Consider the following 23,863-nt stretch of genomic DNA (forward strand, 5'->3'; position numbering starts at 1 on the left):
AATCCACAAGGTTTTTTTATCTTAATGTATTCTAAGCATTAAGACAAAAAGCCTTCTGTGTGCAGCAGCCCCCCTAATACTTATCTGAGCCCCATCTCTGTCCAGTGATGTCCACGAGTGACTCTGCTGTCTTCCTGATTATCTGAGACACAGCAGCAGCGCCATTGGCTCCCGCTGCGGTCAACTAGCCAATCAGGAGAGAGAGGGGATGGGTCTGTCCGGGAAAATTTTAACTTCTCCCTGTAAGCATATAATTTCGTTGTGCTTAAAAAGCTCTCTTATATAATGCTGGGAAAGTGCGCCCTTCTTTCTCTCCAGTGACGCAAACAGATGTTGGTATCAGCTCATCAGTATAATCCCAAGCAAAATAGCCAATTGACTTTTATTTATACTAAACAGATCGGTAACAAAAGAGGCTGCTGACTTCAGAATCAGCCAATCAGACACTTGTATTCATTCAAAAGAACCAATGACACACATGCATATATTCAAACAGAACTAAAGTAGTGACGTGTGCAGGCGGTGGTGTGCAAAACCATGTGGCAAGCACATGGCCTTGAACACCACCGTGTGCACATTTCCCACTGCTACCAGTGATGCGAACCATACCAAACTATGGCCCAGCAGGCCATAATTTTGTATAGTTATACTATGGTTCCCAAATACACCGATCTGCTTACTTAGGAGTTTAAATGCGGTCGCCATGGAATGGCCAGTTCCCTGGAGACGCATAAAAAACAACCTTAAAAGAGCAAACAGATCTGCCATGTACAAGGGAAGGTTTCCGCATCCAATGGTCTTCCACCAATGTCTGTATGTGCGAATAACCTCACATGAGTGTATTTCAGCAAAACTGACACTGAGGGGCATCTGACAACATACATTAATAAAGTTTTCCACAACAGGTCCAAACTACAGCTCCGTGTCAGAAAATACACACATGGAACAACAGCTCGACTTGGGTACCCCCATAGCAAGTTGCTTGCTGTGGGGGCACTCAACAGGAGGGAGGGGCCAGGAGCACATTAGAGCAGGATCTGGGCTGCCCTGTGCAAATCCATTGCACAGAGCAGGTACGTATAACATTTTTTTTCTATTAAAATAACAATCACTTTAAGCGCAGATACAGTTTAGTTCCACTATATATACAGTGCCTTGCGAAAGTATTTGGCCCCCTTGAACGTTTCAACTTTTTTCCACATTTCAGGCTTCAAACATAAAGATAGAAAATTTAAATTTTTTTGTGAAGAATCACCAACAAGTAGGACACAATTGTGAAGTGGAACGAAATCTATTGGATAATTTAAACTTTTTTAGCAAATAAAAAACTGAAAAGTGGTGCGTGAAAAATTATTCGGCCCCTTTACTTTCAGTGCAGCAAACTTACTCCAGAAGTTCAGCGAGGATCTCTGAATGATCCAATGTTGTCCTAAATGACTGATGGTGATAAATAGAATCCACCTGTGTGTAATCAAGTCTCTGTATAAATGCACCTGCTCTGTGATAGTCTCAGGGTTCTGCTGAAAGCACAGAGAGCATCATGAAGACCAAGGAACACACCAGGCAGGTCCGTAATACTGTTGTGGAGAAGTTTAAAGCCGGATTTGGATATAAAAAGATTTCCCAAGCTTTAAACATCCCAAGGAGCACTGTGCAAGCGATCATTTTGAAATGGAAGGAGTATCAGACAACTGCAAATCTACCAAGACCTGGCCGTCCCTCTAAACTTTCAGCTCAGACAAGGAGAAGACTGATCAGAGATGCAGCCAAGAGGCACATGATCACTCTGATGAACTGCAGAGAACTACAGCTGAGGTGGGAGAGTCTGTCCATAGGACAACAATCAGTCGTACACTGCACAAATCTGGCCTTTATGGAAGAGTGGCAAGAAGAAAGCCATTTCTCAAAGATATCCATAAAAAGTCTCATCTAAAGTTTGCCACAAGCCACCTGGGAGACACACCAAACATGTGGCTCTGGTCAGATGAAACCAAAATCTAACTTTTTGCCCACAATGCAAAACGATATGTTTGGCATAAAAGCAACACAGCTCATCACCCTCAACACACCATCCCCACTGTCAAAAATGGTGGTGGCAGCATCATGGTTTGGGCCTGCTTTTCTTCAGCAGGGACAGGGAAGATGGTTAAAATTGAGGGGAAGATGGATGCAGCCAAATACAGGACCATTCTGGATGAAAACCTGTTGGAGTCTGCAAAAGACCTGAAACTGGGACGGAGATTTATCTTCCAACAAGACAATGATCCCAAACATACAGCAAAATCTACAAAGGAATGGTTCACAAATAAACGTATCCAGGTGTTAGAATGGCCAAGTCAAAGTCCAGACCTGAATCCAATCGAGAATCTGTGGAAAGAGCTGAAAACTGCTGTACACAAATGCTCTCCATCCAACCTCACTGAGCTCGAGCTGTTTTGCAAGGAAGAATGGGCAAGAATTTCAGTCTCTCGATGTGCAAAACTGATAGAGACATACCCCAAGCAACTTGCAGCTGTAATTGCAGCAAAAGGTGGCTCTACAAAGTATTAACGCAAGTGGGCCGAATAATTTTGCACGCCCCACTTTTCATTTTTTTTATTAGTTAAAAAAGTTTCAAAAATCCAATAGATTTCGTTCCACTTCACAATTGTGTCCCACTTGTTGGTGATTCTTCACAAAAAATAAAAAAATGTATATCTTTATGTTTGAAGCCTGAAATGTGGCAAAAGGTTCAAAAGTTCAAGGGGGCCGAATACTTTCGCAAGGCACTCTATATATATATATATATATATATATATATAAAACAAATGTAAAAATTTAGAGGTTAGTTTCAAGCTTAAAAAGAAGGAAACCGATGAGTGAAGGGGGTACAGGAATTTGGGTTCCAAATAGGGATTGCTCCTTTAAATGAGGGCAGTTTCACATAGAAAGAGGCATGTAAGCAGAGGCAGGATGCAACATCTGGTAATCATGAACCATTTAACCTCACGGAGAAAACGCTGACAGTTTTCGAAAAAACTTGATTTTCAGCACGCTTCAAAACACTCCACCCCTTTCTCCAATTCGTATTGCACAAGTTTACGAAACAATCTCACATGGGAAAACTACTTCCAGCACTGTACAGCCTAAGAAGTTTTTCAAACTACTGCGTGCAGTGCGTGGGTAAAGAGAGACAGCAGCAAACCCTGGAAGCTATTACACAGAGCTAATGACGTAACGAAGCAGCACACCAATCACACATTCTTTTATATCAGAGGCTCTGTGGTCTGCTCACATGATCGCTCCCAATACTGTCACTTTCTATAAGTTCTCAGCTCACGATCATCATCAGCGCCTGTAGGAATCAGCCGTCAATCTGTGTGGATTACATGCTCTGTATAAACTTTACTAAACTCATTCAGTTTCAGGACTCATGAGTCAGACTGTAAATAACTGCCGCCCATAAGAAGCTAGCACAATGAAGGTGGTGGTAATGATGATTGTGATGGTTTTTTGTCTTAGGGGGTCACTATCAGGACGGGCGTTCCAGACATTGTCTCACTTAAAGCCCCATTCCAGTGACACGACACAGACCTCTGCTGTACGAGAGCTCCTACGCCGCCTGATCGGGGACCGTGCTGACGATTTTGTGGTCACTGTGGACAGCTCTTTGGCTAGCAGCGATGGACTGGACACTTATCGGCTTAGTTCAGTGGCTGGAGGAAAACTGTTGGTGGTGGGCAGTAGTGGAGTGGCGGCTGCCACAGGATGCTACAGCTATCTGAAATCTTATTGTGGCTGCCACATCTCCTGGTCAGGGGTCCAGCTGAGGTTGCCATCTTCCCTTCCCATCGTGCCATCGCCCATCACTGTGACAACTCCAAACAGGTGACAACTTTTGTATTTATTTAGAGTGAAACGGGTTAAATATGAGAATCCACAAGCACAATTTTGACAAATAGGATTCCAATTTAACCTCTCACAAATATATAAATGTTAAAGTTTGTATATTATTGGAGCTATAAGTAAACTTGTAACCTTAAGTCACACTAAGGATTTTGTCATAAGGCCCCATGCTCACTGGGTTGACCGCTTCTGCTACTGGACAGGGAACCTGTGGCAGTTGCATATTGTCCAGGGATGAAAACCGGGGAACACGAGGTCTGCAGTGCAGGCATTTGTCCCTGGGCACATACTGGCTTAAATGTTAAGCATACACAGTAAACAATTACCACAGTGCTGGGTAAACATGTTTTAGTATTTGCTAGACCAGTCTTACTACTTTTTTCTGTACAGTCACAAGATCTGTGCACAATTACTTGCAAACTTCTCACTCATTAAAGAGGAAGTAAACCCTGATGGGTTTACTTCCTCTTTGATTCCCTGCAAAGGTAAAGCATAATGGACTACTATGCATCACATAGTAGTCCATTATGTGTCACTTACCTGACACAGGAGCCAGCCTAGTCACCGCTATCCCCTGTAGTCCGGAGCATCCATCTTCTCGGTGGGTCTCGCTGCTCCGCCGCTGTCATTCGACGAAGGCGTGATGATGTCACTCCCGCGCATGCGCACGGGAGCCGCCCATCACGGCATATCGCCGTAAACAGCGGCGAGCTCAGTGCGCTTGCGCGCCGCTGTCTACGGTGCATGCGCCGTAGACAGCAGTGCCTGTCTTTCGGCAAATATCTCCTAAACCGTGTAGGTTTAGGATATATTTCTTGGACCTACAGGTAAGCTTTAATCTAGGCTTACCTGTAGGTCAAAGTGTGTTGTAAGGGTTTACAACCACTTTAATCTAGGCTTACCTGTAGGTCAAAGTGGTTTGTAAGGGTTTACAACCACTTTAAGACCCCTTTCACACTGGGGCCACCCGTGCGTTAGCGCTAAAGCGCTGCTCGTTTTAGCGCTGTTTAAGTGGTGCTTTTTGGCTGTTGGGGGGGGGGGCTTTTAACCCCCGCTAGTGGCTGCAGAAGGGGTTAAAAATGCCTGTGTTTTGCAGTGCTTCGGAAGCACTTTGCCCAAGGACATACATTGCATTTGAATTCATGTTTAAGTACTACATATGCCATGGTAACTTGCTGCCTACAATTAGTGATCCTGTACGGAGCATCCAGCCAGAAGTTAGTTGTGTGAAGTTGGCACCCCATTTTTGTTAAACCTGAATAAAAATATACCGTTTGTTTTGTGCCGGGTCGGTTTCTGAGATGTTAAACATTCAATTTAATACAAGCCCCACCCACTTTGCACCCCATGTTGCTGAATTTTAAACACAAACATGGCAATCGTTTGTGCCGCAAAAATAAACATTTGTGCTGATTTGGTTTCAGAGATATTGTGCGTTTATATGTTGCCAAACCACACTGACTTTACACTTCATTATGAAATCTTACAACTAGATTTATTTTTTGTTCTCAGTTTGTGCAGATTTGGCGGATATTGTACATGATGTTTTGCCACATCCCCCCTCCCTATCCTCTCCCTGCAGAGATGCGCGCACACGCCCCCCCATTCTGTAGCTCTGACTGGAAGAACGGATGGGGGAGGGGGCGGGCACAGCTTGCTCTGGCTCCAGTGAGGCAGAGCCAGCTGTCAATCAGGCCGCAGGGTGGATCTCGACAGGGATCTGTCCCGATGCATCACGGCTCTGCGCTGTCAGCATATAGTGGTCACAGAAGAACATACTATATGTCATCTTGTGAACAAAAAGAGAACACCATACTGTAACCTACGTTTTTTACAATTTATTTTCTAAACACATTTTGCACAGTGAATATATAGAATAAAAGGTGTTTAATGTACCCTAATGCACTTGATTACCCTGTGTGTAGACAGGAAAGGTTTAAAGCACAGTTTGTGTGTTTGCTGTTTGTCAGTGTGTATACAATCGCCTATTCCAAATGTATTTTTGCTGCAATTGCATAATTATCAATAAGTCAAATTAAAGAGGTTAAAAATGTACCCTGGATTCCCGGAGCTAGCAGTGAATCCATCAAGCAAAAAGTTGTTTGCGCTGTAAAACGGTGAGGCCCGGAGTGAAGGGCAGGCATGACAAATGTGAACGGGGCAAGTAAAGTAATCAGAGGTCTTACCTGATGGGCTGGTCTATTTCATGCGCATTGTCTTGAGACGTTCCGCTCCTTTTGTAGAGTGGGTAGTTGGGAATGTCTCGGGTGACTTCCGTCATCCATTACTTGGATGACTTCCTTTTTGTGGGCCTGTCCTCCTCCAAGATATGTGCAGTGTTCCTCACCACCGTCCTTAGTTTCCTGGGCATTGTGTTGGACTCCTGCACCATGGAGTGTCTGCCAGAAGACAAGCTGGTGGCCCTTAAGGCTGAGATTTGTGGGATCCTGGGATTGCCCAAGTTTTAACTTCGGAAACTGCAGTCGTTGTTGGGTAAGTTGAATTTTGCATGTCGCATCCTGCCTATGGACAGAGTATTTTGTCGACGGCTGTCGCCAAGTACGACCAGGGTCAAATCGCCCACTCATTTTGTGCACCTTAACAAGGACCATCAGGATGACTTGTGAGTGTGGCACTCTTTCTTGGAATCCTTTAACGGGCGGGCATTGTGGATGTCTGGGCCAGTGAGTAACGTTGACCTAAAATTTTATACGGATGCGGCTGATTCGACTGGTTATGGGACCTTTTTTTCAAGGCCACTGGAGTGCCAGGCCTTGGCCAGATTTGTGCAAAGATGTGGGTTTTCTTAGAAATGTGGTGCTCCTGGAATTGTTGCCTGCGGTGCTCGCTTTGGAGGTGTGGGGAGAGTACTTAAGGGACCTGAAAGGTAATTTTCACTGTGACAATCTTGGGGTGGTTCAGGTCATCAACCCTGTCACAGCCTCATTGCAACCAGTGGTACGACTTCTTTAGCACCTAGTGTTACATTTTTCTTTATGCTGTTCACCTCTCGGGAGTTGAGAACGGCTTAGCTGACGCATTGTCTCGCTTTCAGTGGGGCAGGTTTTGGGAGTTGGTGTCGGTAGTGGAGCAATGCAGGGTCCCTTGTTCCAAATGGCTGTGGAGAATTGCCTTGGGGTTGTCTTCGGATGGATCACATGGTCAGTGAGTGACACGACGTGGGCAGCCTATAATAATAAAATATGGCAAGAGTGGTTGTCTTTGCAGCAGGCTGAGGTGGAGCGAGAGGGCCTGGAGGTGAGGTTGCTGGTCCTTTACTTTGTTTTGCGGAAACCTTGTAAAAGAGGGGTGGTTGGTGTCAGTCGTGGAGCAGAAATTGTCAGGATTTGCATTTTTTTTTCTTCAAATTGCAGAGCTGTCGTGATTTCACAAAAGATTGTTGGGTCTGACAGGCTCTAAAGGGGGTATCGTAGGTCTCAGAAATGCAGGGATTCCAGGCACCCTATTTCCTTTGATATTCTGAAAAATGTTTTAGCCAAAATGCTTTCCCTGTGTACCTCAGCCTACGAGGTTTTTGTGTAAAATATTTCAGCAGTATCCTGTGGCAGGAATGGTAATTTTGAAAAGAACCCCCCCCCCAAAAAAAAAAAAAAAAAAAGGTAACACATATGGTTCCATTTAAGTGTTTATTTTTTATTTTTTTGTAGCCGCATTTCTTGCATGTGTATCACCACTAGAGGGTAGTGGTGTATTATTCACATACCTAGTGTCGTCTGACATTCAGGAATGTTTGTCTGGGAGGCAGGCAGCACCATGGTGTCCATCATGGCGTGCACCTTTACTGCCGTATTACCCCCTCGCCCCGTACCACCAGAATTTTCTCTGGTAAGAATGGCTACCTAGTCTACGCGCATTCACGGAGGTAAGCCCTAGATAAGGATTGTGGGAGGCGTGGGCTCAAGCCCGCATGTAGCATTGGGTGCAGGCACAGGACGCTATAACATATAACTCTGGTGGCGGCTCGATGGACACAGAGCAGGCTGCTGCTGCTGGGGCATGTAAGCACTTTGGGGTATGGATGCAGGCATTCAAAGAATAAGGCTGAGCGGTGATAGCAGCATTATATCTGGATTACTGCTATTGTAGGTACCTCAATTCTTTAAATTTAAAAAAAAATTTTTTTTTTTTCTTAGGGCATGTCTTCCCCCAAAGAAGAGTGGGGGGAGCACAGCAGGAAGGGGCGTAAGGGTGCCACTGTCAGGGTCTGAGGATCCTAGTCATGCTTGCACAGCACTGTCCTCCCCTGAGGCCAGAGGCGACTGGTCAGTCTGCGTCATTATGGCTGTCGGGCATAGTGGTTACTTCTAATACTTCAGCCTCTACATACATAACTAAAGATGATTTGGTATCAGCATTAGCGGGTTTGGAAGGCATAATAGCCGGCATGATCGCGTCTCTCCCAAACTGGGAAAGCACGAAAGATCTCCTTCTCCCTCTCCTCACCTTCCAGTATTGGACCAGAAATGGGCAGAGCAACAATGTCAAGCAGATGACTCCTCTTGTGAGGAGCCTTTTTCAGCCTCTCAATCCCAAAGATTGTTAGTTCAATCCCTTATGGACTTGTTCCATTCTGGATTCAAATTGCCCACAGTAGACGTGTCCAAAGCCTCCTTTTCCTCTTCCTCTTCCTCTTTGGTTTCTTTGCGGCCTCCGCAGAGTTCACATGCTTTCCCTTTGCACCCGCTGCTGGAGCAGTTAGTATATGCAGATTGGGATCATCCGGATAGTTTTTATCCCTCTCAGGTTTTCACTTCTGTATCCAATGGAGGAGAAATTCACAAAAAGATGGAGTTTGCCAGTAGTTGATGCTGCTATTTCCTCTGAGATTAGGAACTTAACCTGCCCAGTAGACAATGCCCAGGTTTTTAGAGATTCGGCTGTTAAAAGGCTGGAATCTTTACTTTGAGCTTTGAGCACAACCTGCAGTAGCAGCTATAGGAATTTGTCAGTCCTTGAAGGACCAGTTTAAACGAATCATTAACCACTTGCTTACTGGGCACTTAAACCCCCCTCAGTCCCAGACCAATTTTCAGCTTTCAGCGCTGATGCACTTTGAATGACAATTGCGCGGGCATACAACACTGTACCCAAATGAAATTTTTATAATTTTTTTTCCCACAAATGGAGCTTTCTTTTGGTGGTATTTAATCACAGCTGGGAGTTTTATTTTTTGCTAAACAAACAAAAAAAGATGCAAAAAAAAAAAAACTTGTTTAATAGTTTGTTATAACATTTTGCAAACAGGTCATTTTTCTCCTTCATTGAAGTGCGCTGCATTGGTGGGCACTGATAGGCTGCATTGGTGGGCACTGATAGGCTGCCCTGATAGGCATAGTTAAGGCGGCACTGATGGGCTAAGATGGCACGGATGGGTGGCACGGATGGGACTGATGGGCGGCACTGATGGGCGGCACTGATGGGCGGCACTGATGGGCGGCACTGTGGTGCAGCACCTTTGTTGAGGCAGATTGTATAGGAATAATAGCCGATTACCGGCTCCGTTATATCACATGATCAGCTGTCATTGGCTGACAGCTGATCACATAAGGGGTCGGGATCGACCCCCTTGCACGGATCGGTGATCAGGCGAGTCTCGTAGACTCGCCGATCACAGAGCGCGCCCCTCAGGGGGCGCGCAGGCCGCTCGTGCACGGGACTACGTCAATAGACGTAGTCCCGGCAAAGGAGATCCGCGCTGTAGCCGTCATTCGGCTATAGCGCGGGTCTCAAGTGGTTAAAAGTGTTCCTGCTCAAGGGAAAGCTGCTCACGAGTTGGCAGACCTGCAGAGGGCCTTATGCTTCATGGTTGATGCGGCGCTTAACCACTTGCCGCCGCCCTATAAACAAAGGGGTTTCAAAATCCTGACTGGACGTCATATGACGTGATCAGGATTTTGAGCCGCTGCGCGCCCCCGGGGACGCGCATCGTGGCGATCCTTTTTTTGCGGGGTGTCAGTCTGACACCCTGCAACTACGATCTCGGTAAAGAGTCTCTGACCTGCTGATCGCAGTGTAAATAGGAAGAGCTGGTGATCGGCTTTTCCTCACTCGCGTCTGTCAGACACGAATAGAGGAGAGCCGATCGGCTGCTCTTCTGACAGGGGGGGGGGGGTCTGTGCTGATCGATTATCAGCACAGCCCCCCGAAGATGCCCACACTGGACCACCAGGGATGCCACCAGACCACCAGGGATGCTCAGCACCAGGTATGCCCCCCCCCAGACCACCAGGGAAGCCAGTCAGTGCCCACAATGGATGCCAATCAGTGCCCACAATGGGTATCACTGATTGGCATGCATGGTTTGGCACCGGCATCCATCAGTACAGTATAATACAATGCCGCCCATCCGTGCCGCCCATCCGTGCCACATATCAGTGTCCATCAATGCCACCTCATCGGTGCCCATCAGTGAAGGAGAAAACTTATTTACAGTTTTGCAAAAAATAAAGACCGCAGAGGTGATCAAATACCACCAAAAGAAAGCTCTATTTGTGGGGAAAAAAATGATAAAAATTTCATTTGGTTACGATGTAGCATGACCGCGCAATTGTCATTCAAAGTACGACAGTGCTGAAAGCTGAAAATTGGTCTAGGCAGGAAGGTGTTTAAGTGCCCAGTATTAAAGTGGTTAAGGATTCTATTCAGCAAGTGTAACGCTTTGCTCTCTTGTCTGTGTAGATGCGCAGAATTCTTTGGTTAACCCTTTCATGACTAAGCCTATTTTTGGCATTTGGTGTTTACAAGTTAAAATCCATATTTTTTGCTAGAAAATTACTTGGAACCCCCAAACATTATATATATTTTTTTAGCAGAGACTCTTGAGAATAAAATGGCTATTGTTGCAATATTTTATGTCACACAGTATTTGCGCAGCGGTGTTTTAAACGCAACTTTTTTGGAAAAGGGACACTTTCATGAATAAAAAAAAAACGAAACAGTAAAATTAGCCCAATTTTTTTGCATAATGTGAAAGATAATGTTGCGCCGAGTAAATAGATACCAAACATGTCACACTTTATAATTGCACGCACTCGTGGATTGACGACAAAGTACGGTACCTAAAAATCTCAATAGGCTACGCTTTAATTTTTTTTACGGTTACCAGGTTAGCGTTACAGAGGAGGTCTAGTGCTAGAATCATTGCTCTCGCTCTGACGATCGCGGCGATACCTCACGTGTGTGATTTGAACACCGTTTACATATGCGGGCGCGACTTCCGTATGCGTTTTCTTTGCTTCGCGAGCTCACGGAGACGGTGGGCGCTTTAAAAATGTTTTTATTTTTTTTATTTATTTTAGTTATATTAAAATGACTAAATTGTTTTAAAAATAAATAAATAAATTTGATCACTTTTATTGCTGTCACAAGGAATGTAAACACCCCTTGTGACAGTAATAGGTGGTGATAGGTACTCTTTATGGAGGGATCGGGGGTCTAAAAGACCCCCCACCCCTCCTTTACACTTCAATGTATTCAGATCGCCGAAAACGGCGATTCTGAATACCGTATATTTTTTTTAAACCGGCGCCATTGGCAGCCGAGTAAACAGGAAGTGATGTCATGACGTCGCTTCCGTGTTTACGATTAGGATACTGGAACGAAGCCGATTACGGCTTCATTCCAGTTCCTCCCCAGCAGCCGGAGGCGCCCGATCTTGAATCGGTGCTCCCGATCGAGCGGGAGCACCGGTAACAGCGGCGGGAGGGGGGACGTCCCCTCCCGCTCCTCCGGCATAAGAGCCGAGCGGCTTTTAGCCGCTTCGGTTGTTATGGCTGGATAGCCAATCGCCCGCTGAAAAAAAACGGTACTGGGATGATGCCTGCAGGTGCGGGCATCATCCCGGTGTACCCCCCGGAAGCCGAGTACACAGTTCTGCGTACGCTTGGCGGGAAGGGGTTAAAGAATTGGATAGCAGAATTGCCTTGCAAAAAGCTATTGGCAGGTTTTCCCTTTCATGGTGAACGTTTGTTGGGAGACGTTCTCATGGAATGGCGCCAAACTTCGGTACTTAAAAATCTCCATAGGCAGCGTTTTGAAAATGTTTACAGGTTACCAGTTTAGAGTTACAGAGGAGGTCTAGTGCTAGAATTGTTGCACACGCTCTAACGCACGCGGCGATACCTCACATGTGTGGTTTGAACGCCGTTTACATATGTGGGCGGGACTTACATTTGTGTTTGCTTCTGAAAGGGGAGCTACCTGTTGTTTTTATTTTTTATTTTGCCCCAGTTGAAAACCCTTTAACACGTCGAGCTAGCATTTACTGCACCCCACATTGCTTTTATGTTCTTTTTTTGTGATCACTTTTATTCAGCCATTTGTCTTTGATGACGTTATATTAACCACTTGCTTACTGGGCACTTAACCACTTGCTTACTGGGCACTTAACCACTTGCTTACTGGGCACTTAACCAGACCAATTTTCAGCTTTTGGTGCTCTCACACTTTGAATGACAATTACTCAGTCATGCAACACTGTACCCAAATGAATTTTGTGTCCTTTTTTTCCCACAAATAGAGCTTTCTTTTGGTGGTATTTGATCACCACCTCTGGGGTTTTTATTTTTTGCGCTATAAATGAAAAAAGACTGAAAATGTTGAAAAAAAAACCGCATATTTCTTTGTTTCTGTGATAAAATTTTGCAAATTATAATTTTTTTTCATAAATTTTGGCCACAATTTATACTGCTACATATCTTTGGTAAAAATAACCCAAATTAGTGGATATTATTTGGTCTTTGTGAAAGTTAGAGAGTCTACAAGCTGTGGTGCGAATCGCACAAAATTGATCACACCTGATGTACTGGTGGCCTATCTCATTTCTTGCGACCCGAACAAGTCAGGAAAGTACAAATACCCCCCAAATGACCCCTTTTTTGAAAGTAGACATTCCAAGGTATTTAGTAAGATGCATGGTCAGGTTTTTGATGTTGTCATCTTTCCCACAATTCTTTGCAAAATGAAGATTTTTTTTTTTCTCACAAAATTTTCAATGTAATAGGTTATTTCTCTCACATGTCATGTGTATACCACAAATGACACCCCAAAATACGTTCTACTACTCCTTCTGAGTATTACGATACCAAATTGTGAGACTTTTACACAGCCTGGCCACATACAGAGGCCCAATATTGAAATAGCACCATCAGGCGTTCTAGGAGCATAAATTACACATTTCATTTCTCAACCACCTATTACATTTTTGAAGGCCCTGGAGCACCAGAACAATGGAAATGCCCACAAAGTGACCCCATTTTGGAAAGATAACACCCCAACATGTAATCTGAGGCATAATGAGTCGTTTGAATGGTTCATTTTTTTTTCCCAGAAGTTTTGGGAAAATGTGGAAAAAAAATGAAAACGCATTTTTTTTTTTAAGCAAAGTTGTCCATTTTATAAGATATTTCCAACACATAGCATGCACATAGCAAAAATGACACCCCAAAATACGTTCTACTACTCCTCCTGAGTATAACGATACCAAATGTGTGAGACTTTTACACAGCCTGGCCACATACAGAGGCCCAATATTGAAATAGCACCATCAGGCGTTCTAGGAGCATAAATTACACATCTTATTTCTCAACCACCTATTACAGTTTTGAAGGCCCTGGAGCACCAGGACAATGGAAATGCCCACAAAGTGACCCCACATGGCGCTGGAGGCAGATGGGGCTGGCAGATGGGGCTGGCAGATGGTGCTGGCTATTTGCTCTGGCAAATGGCGCTGGCAGGTGGCGCTGGCAGGTGGCGCTGGCAGGTGGCACTGGCAGGTGGCACTGGCGGCACTGGGGCTGACGGCACTGGGGCTGACGGATGGCACTGGCAGGTCTGTCTCCGGGAGACACGGCGAATACAAAACTTCCGCGATGCGCGCCCCCAACGGCGCGCATTGCGGAAGTAAATACGAGGCCGTCCAGGGACGGCCAGGCGAAGGAACCCGCCTGCTCTAAGGCCGTCATTCGGCCATAGGGCGGGAAGTGGTTAAACACCCTTCCTGCCCAACCAATTTTCAGCTTTCGGTGCTCTCACACTTTGAATGACAATTACTCAGTCATGCAACACTGTACCAAAATGAATTTTTTGTCCTTTTTTTCCCACAAATAGAGCTTTCTTTGGTATTTGATCACCTCTGGGTTTTTATTTTTTGCGCTATAAATGAAAAAAGACCGAAAATTTTGAAAAGAAACGCATATTTCTTTGTTTCTGTGACAAAATTATGCGAAATATTATTTTTTTTTATAAATTTTGGCCACAATTTATACTGCTACATGTCTTTGGCAAAAATAACCCAAATTAGTGGATATTATTTGGTCTTTGTGAAAGTTAGAGAGTCTACAACCTGTGGTGCGAATCATACAAAATTGATCACATCTGATGTACTGGTGGCCTATCATTTCGTGTGGCCCAAACAAGCCAGGAAAGTACAAATACCCCCCAAATGACCCATTTTTGGAAAGTAGACATTCCAAGGTATTTAGTAAGAGGGATGGTGAGCTTTTTGATGTAATTTTTTCCCCACAATTCTTTGCAAAATTAAGATTTTTTTTATTTTATTTTTATTTTTTTCCACAAAATTGTCATTGTAATAGGCTATTTTTCTCACGTGGCATGTGTATACCACAAATGACACCCCAAAATAAATTCTGCTACTCCTCCTGAGTATTACAATACCACATGTGTGGGACTTTTTCACAGCCTGGCCACATAGAGAGACCCAACATGCAGGGAGCGCCGTCACGTGTTCTAGGAGCATAAATTACACATCTAACTTGTTGACTACCTATTACACTTTTGAAGGCCCTGGAGCACCAGGACAATGACACGTGGCACCGATGACAGATGGCACTAATACGTGGCACCGATGACAGATGGCACTAATATGTGGCACCGTGGACGTGTGGCACTGATGACAGATGGCACTAATATGTGGCACTGATGACAGGTGGCACTGATGACAGGTGGCACTGATGACAGGTGGCACTGGGGACAGATGGCACTGACAGGTGGCACTGGGGCATGGAGAGGATGGCACTGGGGGCGGATGGCACTTTTTTTATTTTTACTTTCCCCACTTACGGCCACTGCAGCCGTTCATCTCTCCCCTCTCACACGCTGTCTGTGTGAGGAGGGAGAGCGGTGCTGAAAGATGATCTCATATGTTTACATATGAGATCATCTCTCATTGGATAGGCCGATCGCGCTGTAAACGGCCGCTGTGATTGGCCGTTTACAGTGATCTGTGTTTGCCTGTCTCCGGGGGACATGGCAATCACAACTTCCCTAATGCACGCCCGCGGCGGCGCGTATTGCGGAAGTAAACACGAGGACGTACAAGGACAGCCTCCCGGACGAGAGCGCCCGCTCTATAGCCGTCATTCGGCTATAGGGCGGGCGGGAAGTGGTTAATAAACCTCCTGGTTTGACCTGCACTATTTGGAGCCCTCCGTCTTCTTTTTTACGTTTTTTGCTGTCCGCATGCTGTTTTGGGGTTTATGAGGAACCACCTTGGCGTTTCAGCTACCCATTGCGAGAACGGTTCGTGGAGCCTTGGTATCCGGAGTCGGCGATCCTATACCAGAGTGAACCAACTTCCTCCTGGATACAGCACCAACCCCCATTGGATTACGAGCCATTTTGACCCACTGTTGTATGACATGTGTGTCCATCACAGTCGGTAAGAGTGTTTACTCCATTTTTCTTTTGAAGTACTGCTGAGAGTGACTACAGACAAGCTGCTTTGTTCGGTTCCAATTGTTTGGTGTCACTTGGATAAGAAGATTTTTCTTTATTTTTTCACCACTTCATGGACTACTAGTTATATGCATTACATACGTTTGCACATTGATTTTTGTTGTGTTCATATTATTTATTTATATTACACTTTGTATGATTGTATCTTTTTTGGTATACATTAGCGCTATACTGTTTGATTAATTTATTTTTATTTTTGTACTTGTTTAAAAAAAAATTTGATCACTTTTATTCCTATTACAAGGAATGTAAACATCCCTTGTAATAGGAATGGTGTGTGTGTGACAGGTCCTCTTTATGGAGAGATGCGGGGTCAATAAGAAGGGCTTCTCCAGGTTAGATCTATCCAAGATCCGATCCAGAGAAGTGTTGCTTTCGCCTCCGAACACCACGTGGCCAGCTACATGGGGCATTACCACTTTCGACATTTCGCAGAAGAAAGATAGTTGGCCCGCATTAGGGGCATAGTAGGAGAGAAAGGTGACAACCCTGTCATCTATCTTCCCAACCACCAGAATATATCTGCCTTCTCTGTCCTTTATAACATTGGTGGGGGTAAAAGGGACTCGTTTTGCGATACATATAGCAACTCCCCGTTTCTTATCAGGTCTACTAGACAGGTATATTGTGGGGTATCTGGCATTCAAATATTTGGGGGGGGGGGGGGGGGTTGAGGTCCGTGAAAAGTGTGTCTCTTATAACGGTAAAATATCCACCCCCAATTTATGGTATTGATGAAAAGCCTTTGCTCTTTTGGTCGGAGAATTTAGGCCCTGTACGTTTATGTGTTACTATAGAGTAGGTCGGTTGTGGGTTATTTGTCATGATTGTTCGGCAGGTTGTACTCACTGTGTTGCAGCTGGAAGAGGTCCCCACGAAGGCTGTCAGGGGTTCTCATTTGGATCCCTACCCGGAACCAGAGCGCATCCAAAGAAAGAGGTTTGAGAAAGTAGAGGAGAAAGAAAACATTTTAAGTTAGAGGTATAGTAACAAAAGTAGAACTGCATATTCATTGTCATCTCTAGGGTGACAAAGGTAACAAAAGTTTCAACTCAAAGTAGTAACCTGTACACTGCCTAGCAGTGCACCTACTGGGGCGCCAAGTCCCCCTTGTTTGTTGTGAAGTTGTCCCCACTATCAATGTAGCGACAAGTTCACCACAAGTGGCGTGCGCCCTCCTCCGGCCCTGCGTACTTATCAGTTGTTGAAGTGGTCGGATCGGGAGAACCCCGGATTTAAGGCTTCATTAGACAATAGGGGGCAGAAAATAAATGTCTTAACCATTGAGACATTTAAAAGGAAACCAGCATACACGGGCAAAGCCTCCCCGTGGGCTGCAGTAAAAAACAAAACAACAAAAAAACAGGTAAAGTCGAAAAAACCAAGGACAGCATCTGAGTCCTCGAAGCAGACCAAGTCCATTCACGGAAGGGACCCTTCCTGGGACTAATTTAGAGTATGGGGTTTCATGTTCAGACAAGTCAAGTGACCGACGGAGACTTCCTTGCCCTGGATCTGCCTTGTTGGGACCACAAGGGGGACACCGGTCGCCTTCGTTGATAGAGGCGTTGGGAGCACGAGGCTCCAAGGGAAGTAGACCCAGATTCTGGAGCAACATCTCGCCAGAGTGGAAATCGGAGAAGTAGTGGGTTTTGTTCTTATAAGCGAATGTCAATCTGAATGGAAATGACCATCGATACTTGATGCGGTGATCAATAAGTTGAGTCAGAAGCGGTTTCAGTGTTCTCTTTTGGATTGTCGTCTGGGCTAGGTCCGCAAGAATCTGGATCGGGTGTCCTGCTATAGATATGTCTCCCCTCTGTCTTGCTTCCGTCATTATTCTCTTTGATCCGGTAAAAGTGGGGTTTGACTATCACATCTCGTGGTAGTCCATCCGGTCTTGGGGCTGTCAGGGCTCGGTGAACCCTGTCCAGTTCAAGCTGATGGGGGGAGATATCTGGTATCAGTTGCGTCATCAGAGCGTGTATTGATTCCTCCAAGTTCACCTCTGTCTCTGGGAGTCTGCGTACCTGAAAGTTATACCTTCCAGACCTGTTCGGCAGGTCTTCAATCTTTGCGTTTGCTTGGTCAAGTTGGTCCTGTAGAGATGTAATCATTCTAGAGTTTTTTGGTTCACTCGTTTCACTGTGCCGTCCATTTTTGACTCATTGGTGTCCAGCCTCTCACCAATATTTTGAAAGTCATTCTTCATGCCTGTGGTAATTTATAGTGCATGCTTTGGACAGTTCTTGTTGTAGTAAGGCAGATAATCTAGCCAAGAGGACCGTGTCCCCCGAGTATGTGACAGCAGGGATGGGATGCTGAGTGGCCCGCTACCATTTTGGCTCAACACAACTCAGCCATCTGTCTTGTCTGTGGAGGAGGCTGGAGAGTCTGCAAACAGCAGAGCTCAGTCAGAGGAACCTGACACAGGGGATAGTTGTTGGTGTCCAATCTGTGAAGAAAAGAGCTCTTCCTGAGACTGGGATGAGAAGGGGTCTCTATGAATTTCAGCCCGGGTGATGAGACTAGAGCTGGGCAATGGCGACTGCTGAACTTGTCCCTCTCCTCTTGCTGCAACCTCCTCTCCATCCCCTGTATAGCTTGTGGGAGATGGTGATTATTCGGATGACTGTCTGTTTCCATGGGGTCCAGTATCAATTGAGACCGCTGGATAATTAGGCTGCTGAGGTCTGTGGCTTCCTCCCCCTGCTGCTGCTCAGTTTGAGGGGCCGGATGCTGTTGAGGGGGCTGCCGCGCTGCGTGTCTCCCCTCCCGGGCGCCATCTTAGCCTGCTGTGTGGCCTGTGAGGAGTGCGACTTACGAGGCTGCTAGGGGTGCTTCTTTCTATGTGAGCCGCTCCCTGACACTCTCCGCTGCATCCTCCACCTGCGGGTGTCTGCCTGCATGTCCGGTGGTGTCCGGATTGTTCCCCGTCGCTAGTTGTAGCTATTATTGGCCGGAGGCTAGCGGAGCCTGATCAGAACATGTCCGATCGCTGTGCCACGCGCAGGCGCACTAACTACTTACTTTTTTGAAGAATTGGCTTGATCTTTCTGTACTGATCGTGCTCCCTCAGTTTCAGGTCTGACCAGCATTTCCTCAGTTGATCCTTGGATCGTCGTACCAAACAACACCAAACAACCTACTCGAGATTTAAAAATAAAAATATAATAATGGTGTTGTGGTAACTTGACACACAAAACGCACAAAAATTATGGAGATCACCAAAATAAAAGAGATTAAAAAACAACCACAAAAATTTGAAACAAAAAAATTAATTCCTAAAAATAAAAAAAATTATTCAGGAGATCTGACGAATAAAAATATTTTATGTTCATAAAATCACTGGAAATAATAAAGAAAGAAGTTTGTGAGAAGTCTGTGTGAATATGAGCAGCAAAACAACTTCATTCTTCTAGCGTAATAGAGAATGTGCTACATTAAACAATTTTTAACATTGCAGCGTGACAAATGTGCTATATCCATTACGAACGCTAGTTTTACCAGACAGAGTGCTTCTGTCTCGTAATTTATTCTGAGCATGCGTGGAACTTTGTGCGTCGGACTTGTCTACACACGATTGGAATTTATGAGATCCGATTTTGTTGTGGGAAAATTTTAGATCCAGCCCTCAAACTTTGTGTCGTAAATTCGGATGAAAAAAGTCTGATGGAGCCTACACACGGTAGGAATTTCCAACAGCAAGCTCCGATCGCACATTTTCCGTCGGGGAAAGTCCGACCGTGTGTACAAGGCATGACTCTCCATCCAGCATCCAGGCTCTAAAAGAGGTCGTTCTTGAATGGAAACAGATAATGTTGCAATCTGTTCATTTCAAACCTATAAGACTTGGTACTGTTCTTACAAATAATGTAGGTCCTAAAAAAAAAAAAAGAGATTTAGTCATTCTTGTTGTGGAGTGTACTCATTTTTGCATCAACTAATTTGAGTAAAACTGAAGATTTTGTAATCCAAGTTATAGTATTAACCTTACTTTCATGTAATTGGCTGAGCAAATGTTCTATTAAACTCCAGTTTTGTCCAATTTTTTTTAATTGTTCTTGCGTTCATTGAGATATTGATTAAAATCTTACTTTCTTGATCATACATCACGGGACACAGAGCCTTCATTACATAATGGGTTAGATAGGCACCTTTTGGTGATTTGACACTGGCTAACCCCCAATTAATTCCTCGCCTATATAACCTCTCCCATATGGGAGGTACCTCCGTGTTTTTTTTTTTTTTTTTTTTTTTTTTTTTCCACCAGTGTCTTAGGTGGTTGGTCACTTAAAACATGTGCTATGAAGAAAGCTCTATGCAGGTCCCTGCAGAGTTATAAGGGCTATACTAACTGGATTCATATCTCGGGCCGATATTAGACTCTCAAGATGATATGGTACCCAGGCCTTGTCATCCGAAGAAACAATGTTTTGCCTGTAAGTCCTCTCCCTTATAAGACTGGGCTCTGGGGAAAACCAGACTTGGTGTACTATTAAAACAGTGGCATGAAAGGTCTGGCAGAGTTTTACAGGTCCAGGTAAGAGGTTCCTCTGAGAAGGAACCCAAAAAATTCTGAAGGTTGGGAAAACGCTACCTGCTGTGATGGGTGAAGATTGGAAACTGTCTGTTTTCAGCATGTCCTGCGGCGGGGTAAGAGTTTAATCCTCTTTAAATGGTATAATTATGTATTTCTTCAGAAGAGTAGTTGCATGTCTTACCTGGCTTCCGCCACTAGAGGGAGTAAAGAGCAACCTGGTGTATACTTGCATGCCTTCCAGGATACACGCTCAGTGAAGCCAGTCTCTGGACGGCTCACACCCTCCACTGCAGGCTCTGCCACAAATGGATAATAAAGAGGTCCCACGTAGTCTGGGGGTCCCGCGGCGCTCAGAGTGGTCCTCTTCCTTCCCCTCGCAGCTGCTGACAGTGTGCCGCACACGCTTTTAGCAAAACAGAGGGGGGTGTGGTTGCGGTGCACGTGCACGATGCTCCACTGCGCAGGCGCCAGAGATTTAGAGGCCAGAGCGCTGTTATGCGGATGGACACAGAGCTGTGGGCAGTAGGCACCCTAAGGGATTAGATCCAGGCAATCCTAAGACACCTATTCAGCGTCAGATTGCGCAGTTTAAGCATATAATGTATATTGTGCCCCTGTCAGGTTTTGCAGCCTCTCCTAATGTTTTAGCCCCAGCGTATGTCACAGAAGACTCCCTTAAGGCTACGTTGGAGGGTTTTGAAGGAAGAATTCTGTATTTTATTTCAGATTCCTTAAAAGATAGCAGAAAAAGGGGGAGATCCCCTCCCTCTGCTGTGATTCTTCTTTCAGATGATTCCTCTGACAATGAGGAAAGATCCCTATTATGGGATAGGGATCAAGAGCAGTCGGATGAATTAGAGGAGGAGGAAAGAGTCTCATCCTCAGGCACTCCAAAAGCAGGTCCAATATTGCACTGAATTGGTGCGTACCACTTTCAGAAGGCCTGCTGCTGAGGCCGCTACATCCTTTGTTTGTTTCTACCCTGGGGGTCAGGAAAATCCCACAGAATGCTTTTTCCTTTCCAATTCATCCCTTAATGTATAAATTGCTGTATGAGGATTGGGGGCATCCCGATAAACAGTTTTCTCCTCCTCAAAGGTTTTCAATGCTTTACGCTCTGGAGGAAAGTTTCACCAAGAAGTGGGAGGTCCCATCCGTGGATGTGGCTGTTTCTTGTGTGAATAAAAACCTGACCTGTCCTTTGGATAATGCTCAGGTATTTAAAGATCCAACTGATAAGAAGCTGGAAACTTTATTGCAGGGGTTGACAAATTTGCTTTGAATTTAGGAGCCAGTTAAAAAAGTTAGGAGCCAGTTTTTTTTCAGCTCCTGGGGTAAGGCCAATCATTTTCACCCCCTATCCCTAACTCACAATGGAGCACCCAGTCAATAACTCCATTGAAACGCTGTTACATCAGGGGTATGGGCTGACCAGAAAGAGTAAGGCTGGCAACAGATGGAACTGGCTGGCACTGGCAGGTGACACTGGTTTGGAACTGGCAGGTGACACTGGTTTGGAACTGGCAGGTGACACTGGTTTGGAACTGGCAGGTGACACTGGTTTGGAACTGGCAGGTGACACTGGTTTGGCACTGGCAGGTGGCCCTGGTTGGTGATGGCAGGTGGCCCTGGTTGGCGATGGCACTAGTTGTCACTGGCAGATGGCACTGATTGGCGGTGGCACTGGTTGGTGTTGGCAGGTGGCACTGATTGGCGGTGGCACTGGTTGGCATTGGCAGGTGCCACTGGGTGGTGGCACTGCTTGGCACTGGCAGGTGGCACTGGTTGGCGGTGGCACTGATTGGCACTGGGTGGTGGCAGGTGGCACTGGGTGGTGGTTGCAGGTGGTATTGATTGGCGGTGGCACTGGTTGGCACTAGCAGGTGGCACTGATTTGTGGTGGCAGGTGGCACTGATTGGCGGTGGCACTGATTGGCGGTGGCAGATGGCACTGGTTGCCGCTGGCAGGTGGCACTGATTGGTGGTGGCACTGGCAGGTGGCACTGATTGGCACTGGCAGGTGGCACTGATTTGCGGTGGCATGTGGCACTGATTGGCGGTGGCACTGGTTGGTGGTGGCAGGTGGTATTGATTGGCGGTGGCGCTGGCAGGTGGCACTGGTTGGTGCTGGCAGGTGGCACTGGTTGGCGCTGGCACTGATTGGCGGTGGCATTGGTTGGTTGCAGGTGGTATTGATTGGAGGTGGCACTGGTTGGCACTAGCAGGTGGCACTGATTGGCGGTGGCACTGATTGGCACTGGCAGGTTTCACACGGAGCACTCGGTTACTGAAATGTAACAGAGGAGCTGGCGGGACCCTGCCGGGGTGTGAAACTGACAAGTAACAGAGAGGTGGATATGTCAGATTTCAGCCTGATGTCGGGGTGGGCGGCACCCAGCCGGGGTTGGCGGGACTCAGCAGCTATCAAACACCAGCCAACGATTGGGCTGCTTAAGAAAAGGGGCGGGCCACATACACGTAGCGGCCCGCCCAGATCCCATTGGCTGGTGTTTGATAGTTTGCTGGGTCCCGCCCCCACCCCGGCCTGGGTCCCGCCCACCCCGACATCAGGCTGACAGATCCTCCTCTCTCCATTGCGTGTCAGCTTCACACACAGCGCGGTGCTGCAGAGTGTGAAGGAGGGAGGAGGACGGCAGTCGGTGTTAATGCTGCTGCATGTCTGGGGCATCGATAGTGAGTGGGCTGGTGGCAGCTTAGGCGCCAGGTCGCGATTTCTGGTCGCATTGGCGACCTGGCGCCTGGGGTTTGTCGAGCCCTGCTTTATTGAATGCCTCCTTTTCCATGGCTGGCGCTGTAGTACAACCTACAGTCGCAACTGTGGGGTTGTCAGTTCCTCAAGGAATAAGTTAAGAAAATGCTTAGCCTCCTTCCCAGTGAGGAAGTGGAGAATTATGCAGACATTTCTCAGGTTCTGTGTTTCATGATTGATGCAATTTTGGATTCCGTCCAACAATCATCTTGTTTATCTCTCCTGTTGGTACACATGCGAAGGTCCCTGTGGCTCAAAATTTGGCGCCGTTGAGCTGTCGTGTAAAAAAAATATTTGACTGGATTACGGTTTTAAAGGGGAACACTTATTTGGCGATGCCTTGTATAAATTCATCCAAAAGATTACTGGGGGTAAATCTACTCTCTTGCCAATCAAAAAGAATAAACGTCCATTGTGCAGGCATTCTTTCTCCATCCCCTGGAGCATCAAGCTCTAAGCAGTGGCGAAGGCCTTCCCTACCTTCCTCTAGAGGAAAGGCCCAAAGTCATGCCCAGGGGCAGAGGCCCAAAGCTGAAGGGGCGCCCCCACTCGGTCAAGTGGGGGGAAGGCTGCTGCAGTTGGCAGAAGCCTAGCGGGAAGAGATTCAGGACAGATGGGTAATCTCCTCAGTAGCTTTGGGCTACAAGCTAGAGTTCCAGGAGATTCCACCATCTCACTTCCTAAGGTCAAGGGTCTCCAAAGATCCAGTAACAAAAAGACCGCTACTTCTGGCCTTAGATCACTTACTATCCCAGGGGCTGATAGTAGAAGTGGACCCAAAAGAACAGGGTTCAGGGTTTTACTTAAATCTCTTCACCATTCCAAAACCAAATGGAGACGTCAGACCCATCCTGGATCTAAAGGATCTGAATCGGTTTCTACACATTCAG

At 46.0% G+C, this 23,863-nt stretch overlaps 1 protein-coding gene across 1 annotated transcript in view; it reads left to right on the forward strand.

Moving 5' to 3' along the window:
• The first annotated feature begins 3,194 nt into the window (after positions 1-3,194).
• Positions 3,195-23,863, forward strand: part of NAGLU (N-acetyl-alpha-glucosaminidase) — a 307,925-nt gene continuing 287,256 nt past the window's right edge. The window contains exon 1 of the mRNA XM_077459463.1: positions 3,195-3,867. Within this exon, the coding sequence (XP_077315589.1) occupies positions 3,458-3,867 (410 nt within the window). The 5' untranslated portion in view covers positions 3,195-3,457. The remainder of the gene's footprint in view (positions 3,868-23,863) is intronic.

This window comes from Lithobates pipiens, unplaced genomic scaffold (genome assembly GCF_037356315.1).
Source record: "Lithobates pipiens isolate NorthernLeopardFrog02 unplaced genomic scaffold, aLitPip1_a1.2 Scaffold_28, whole genome shotgun sequence".
NCBI lineage: Eukaryota > Metazoa > Chordata > Amphibia > Anura > Ranidae > Lithobates > Lithobates pipiens.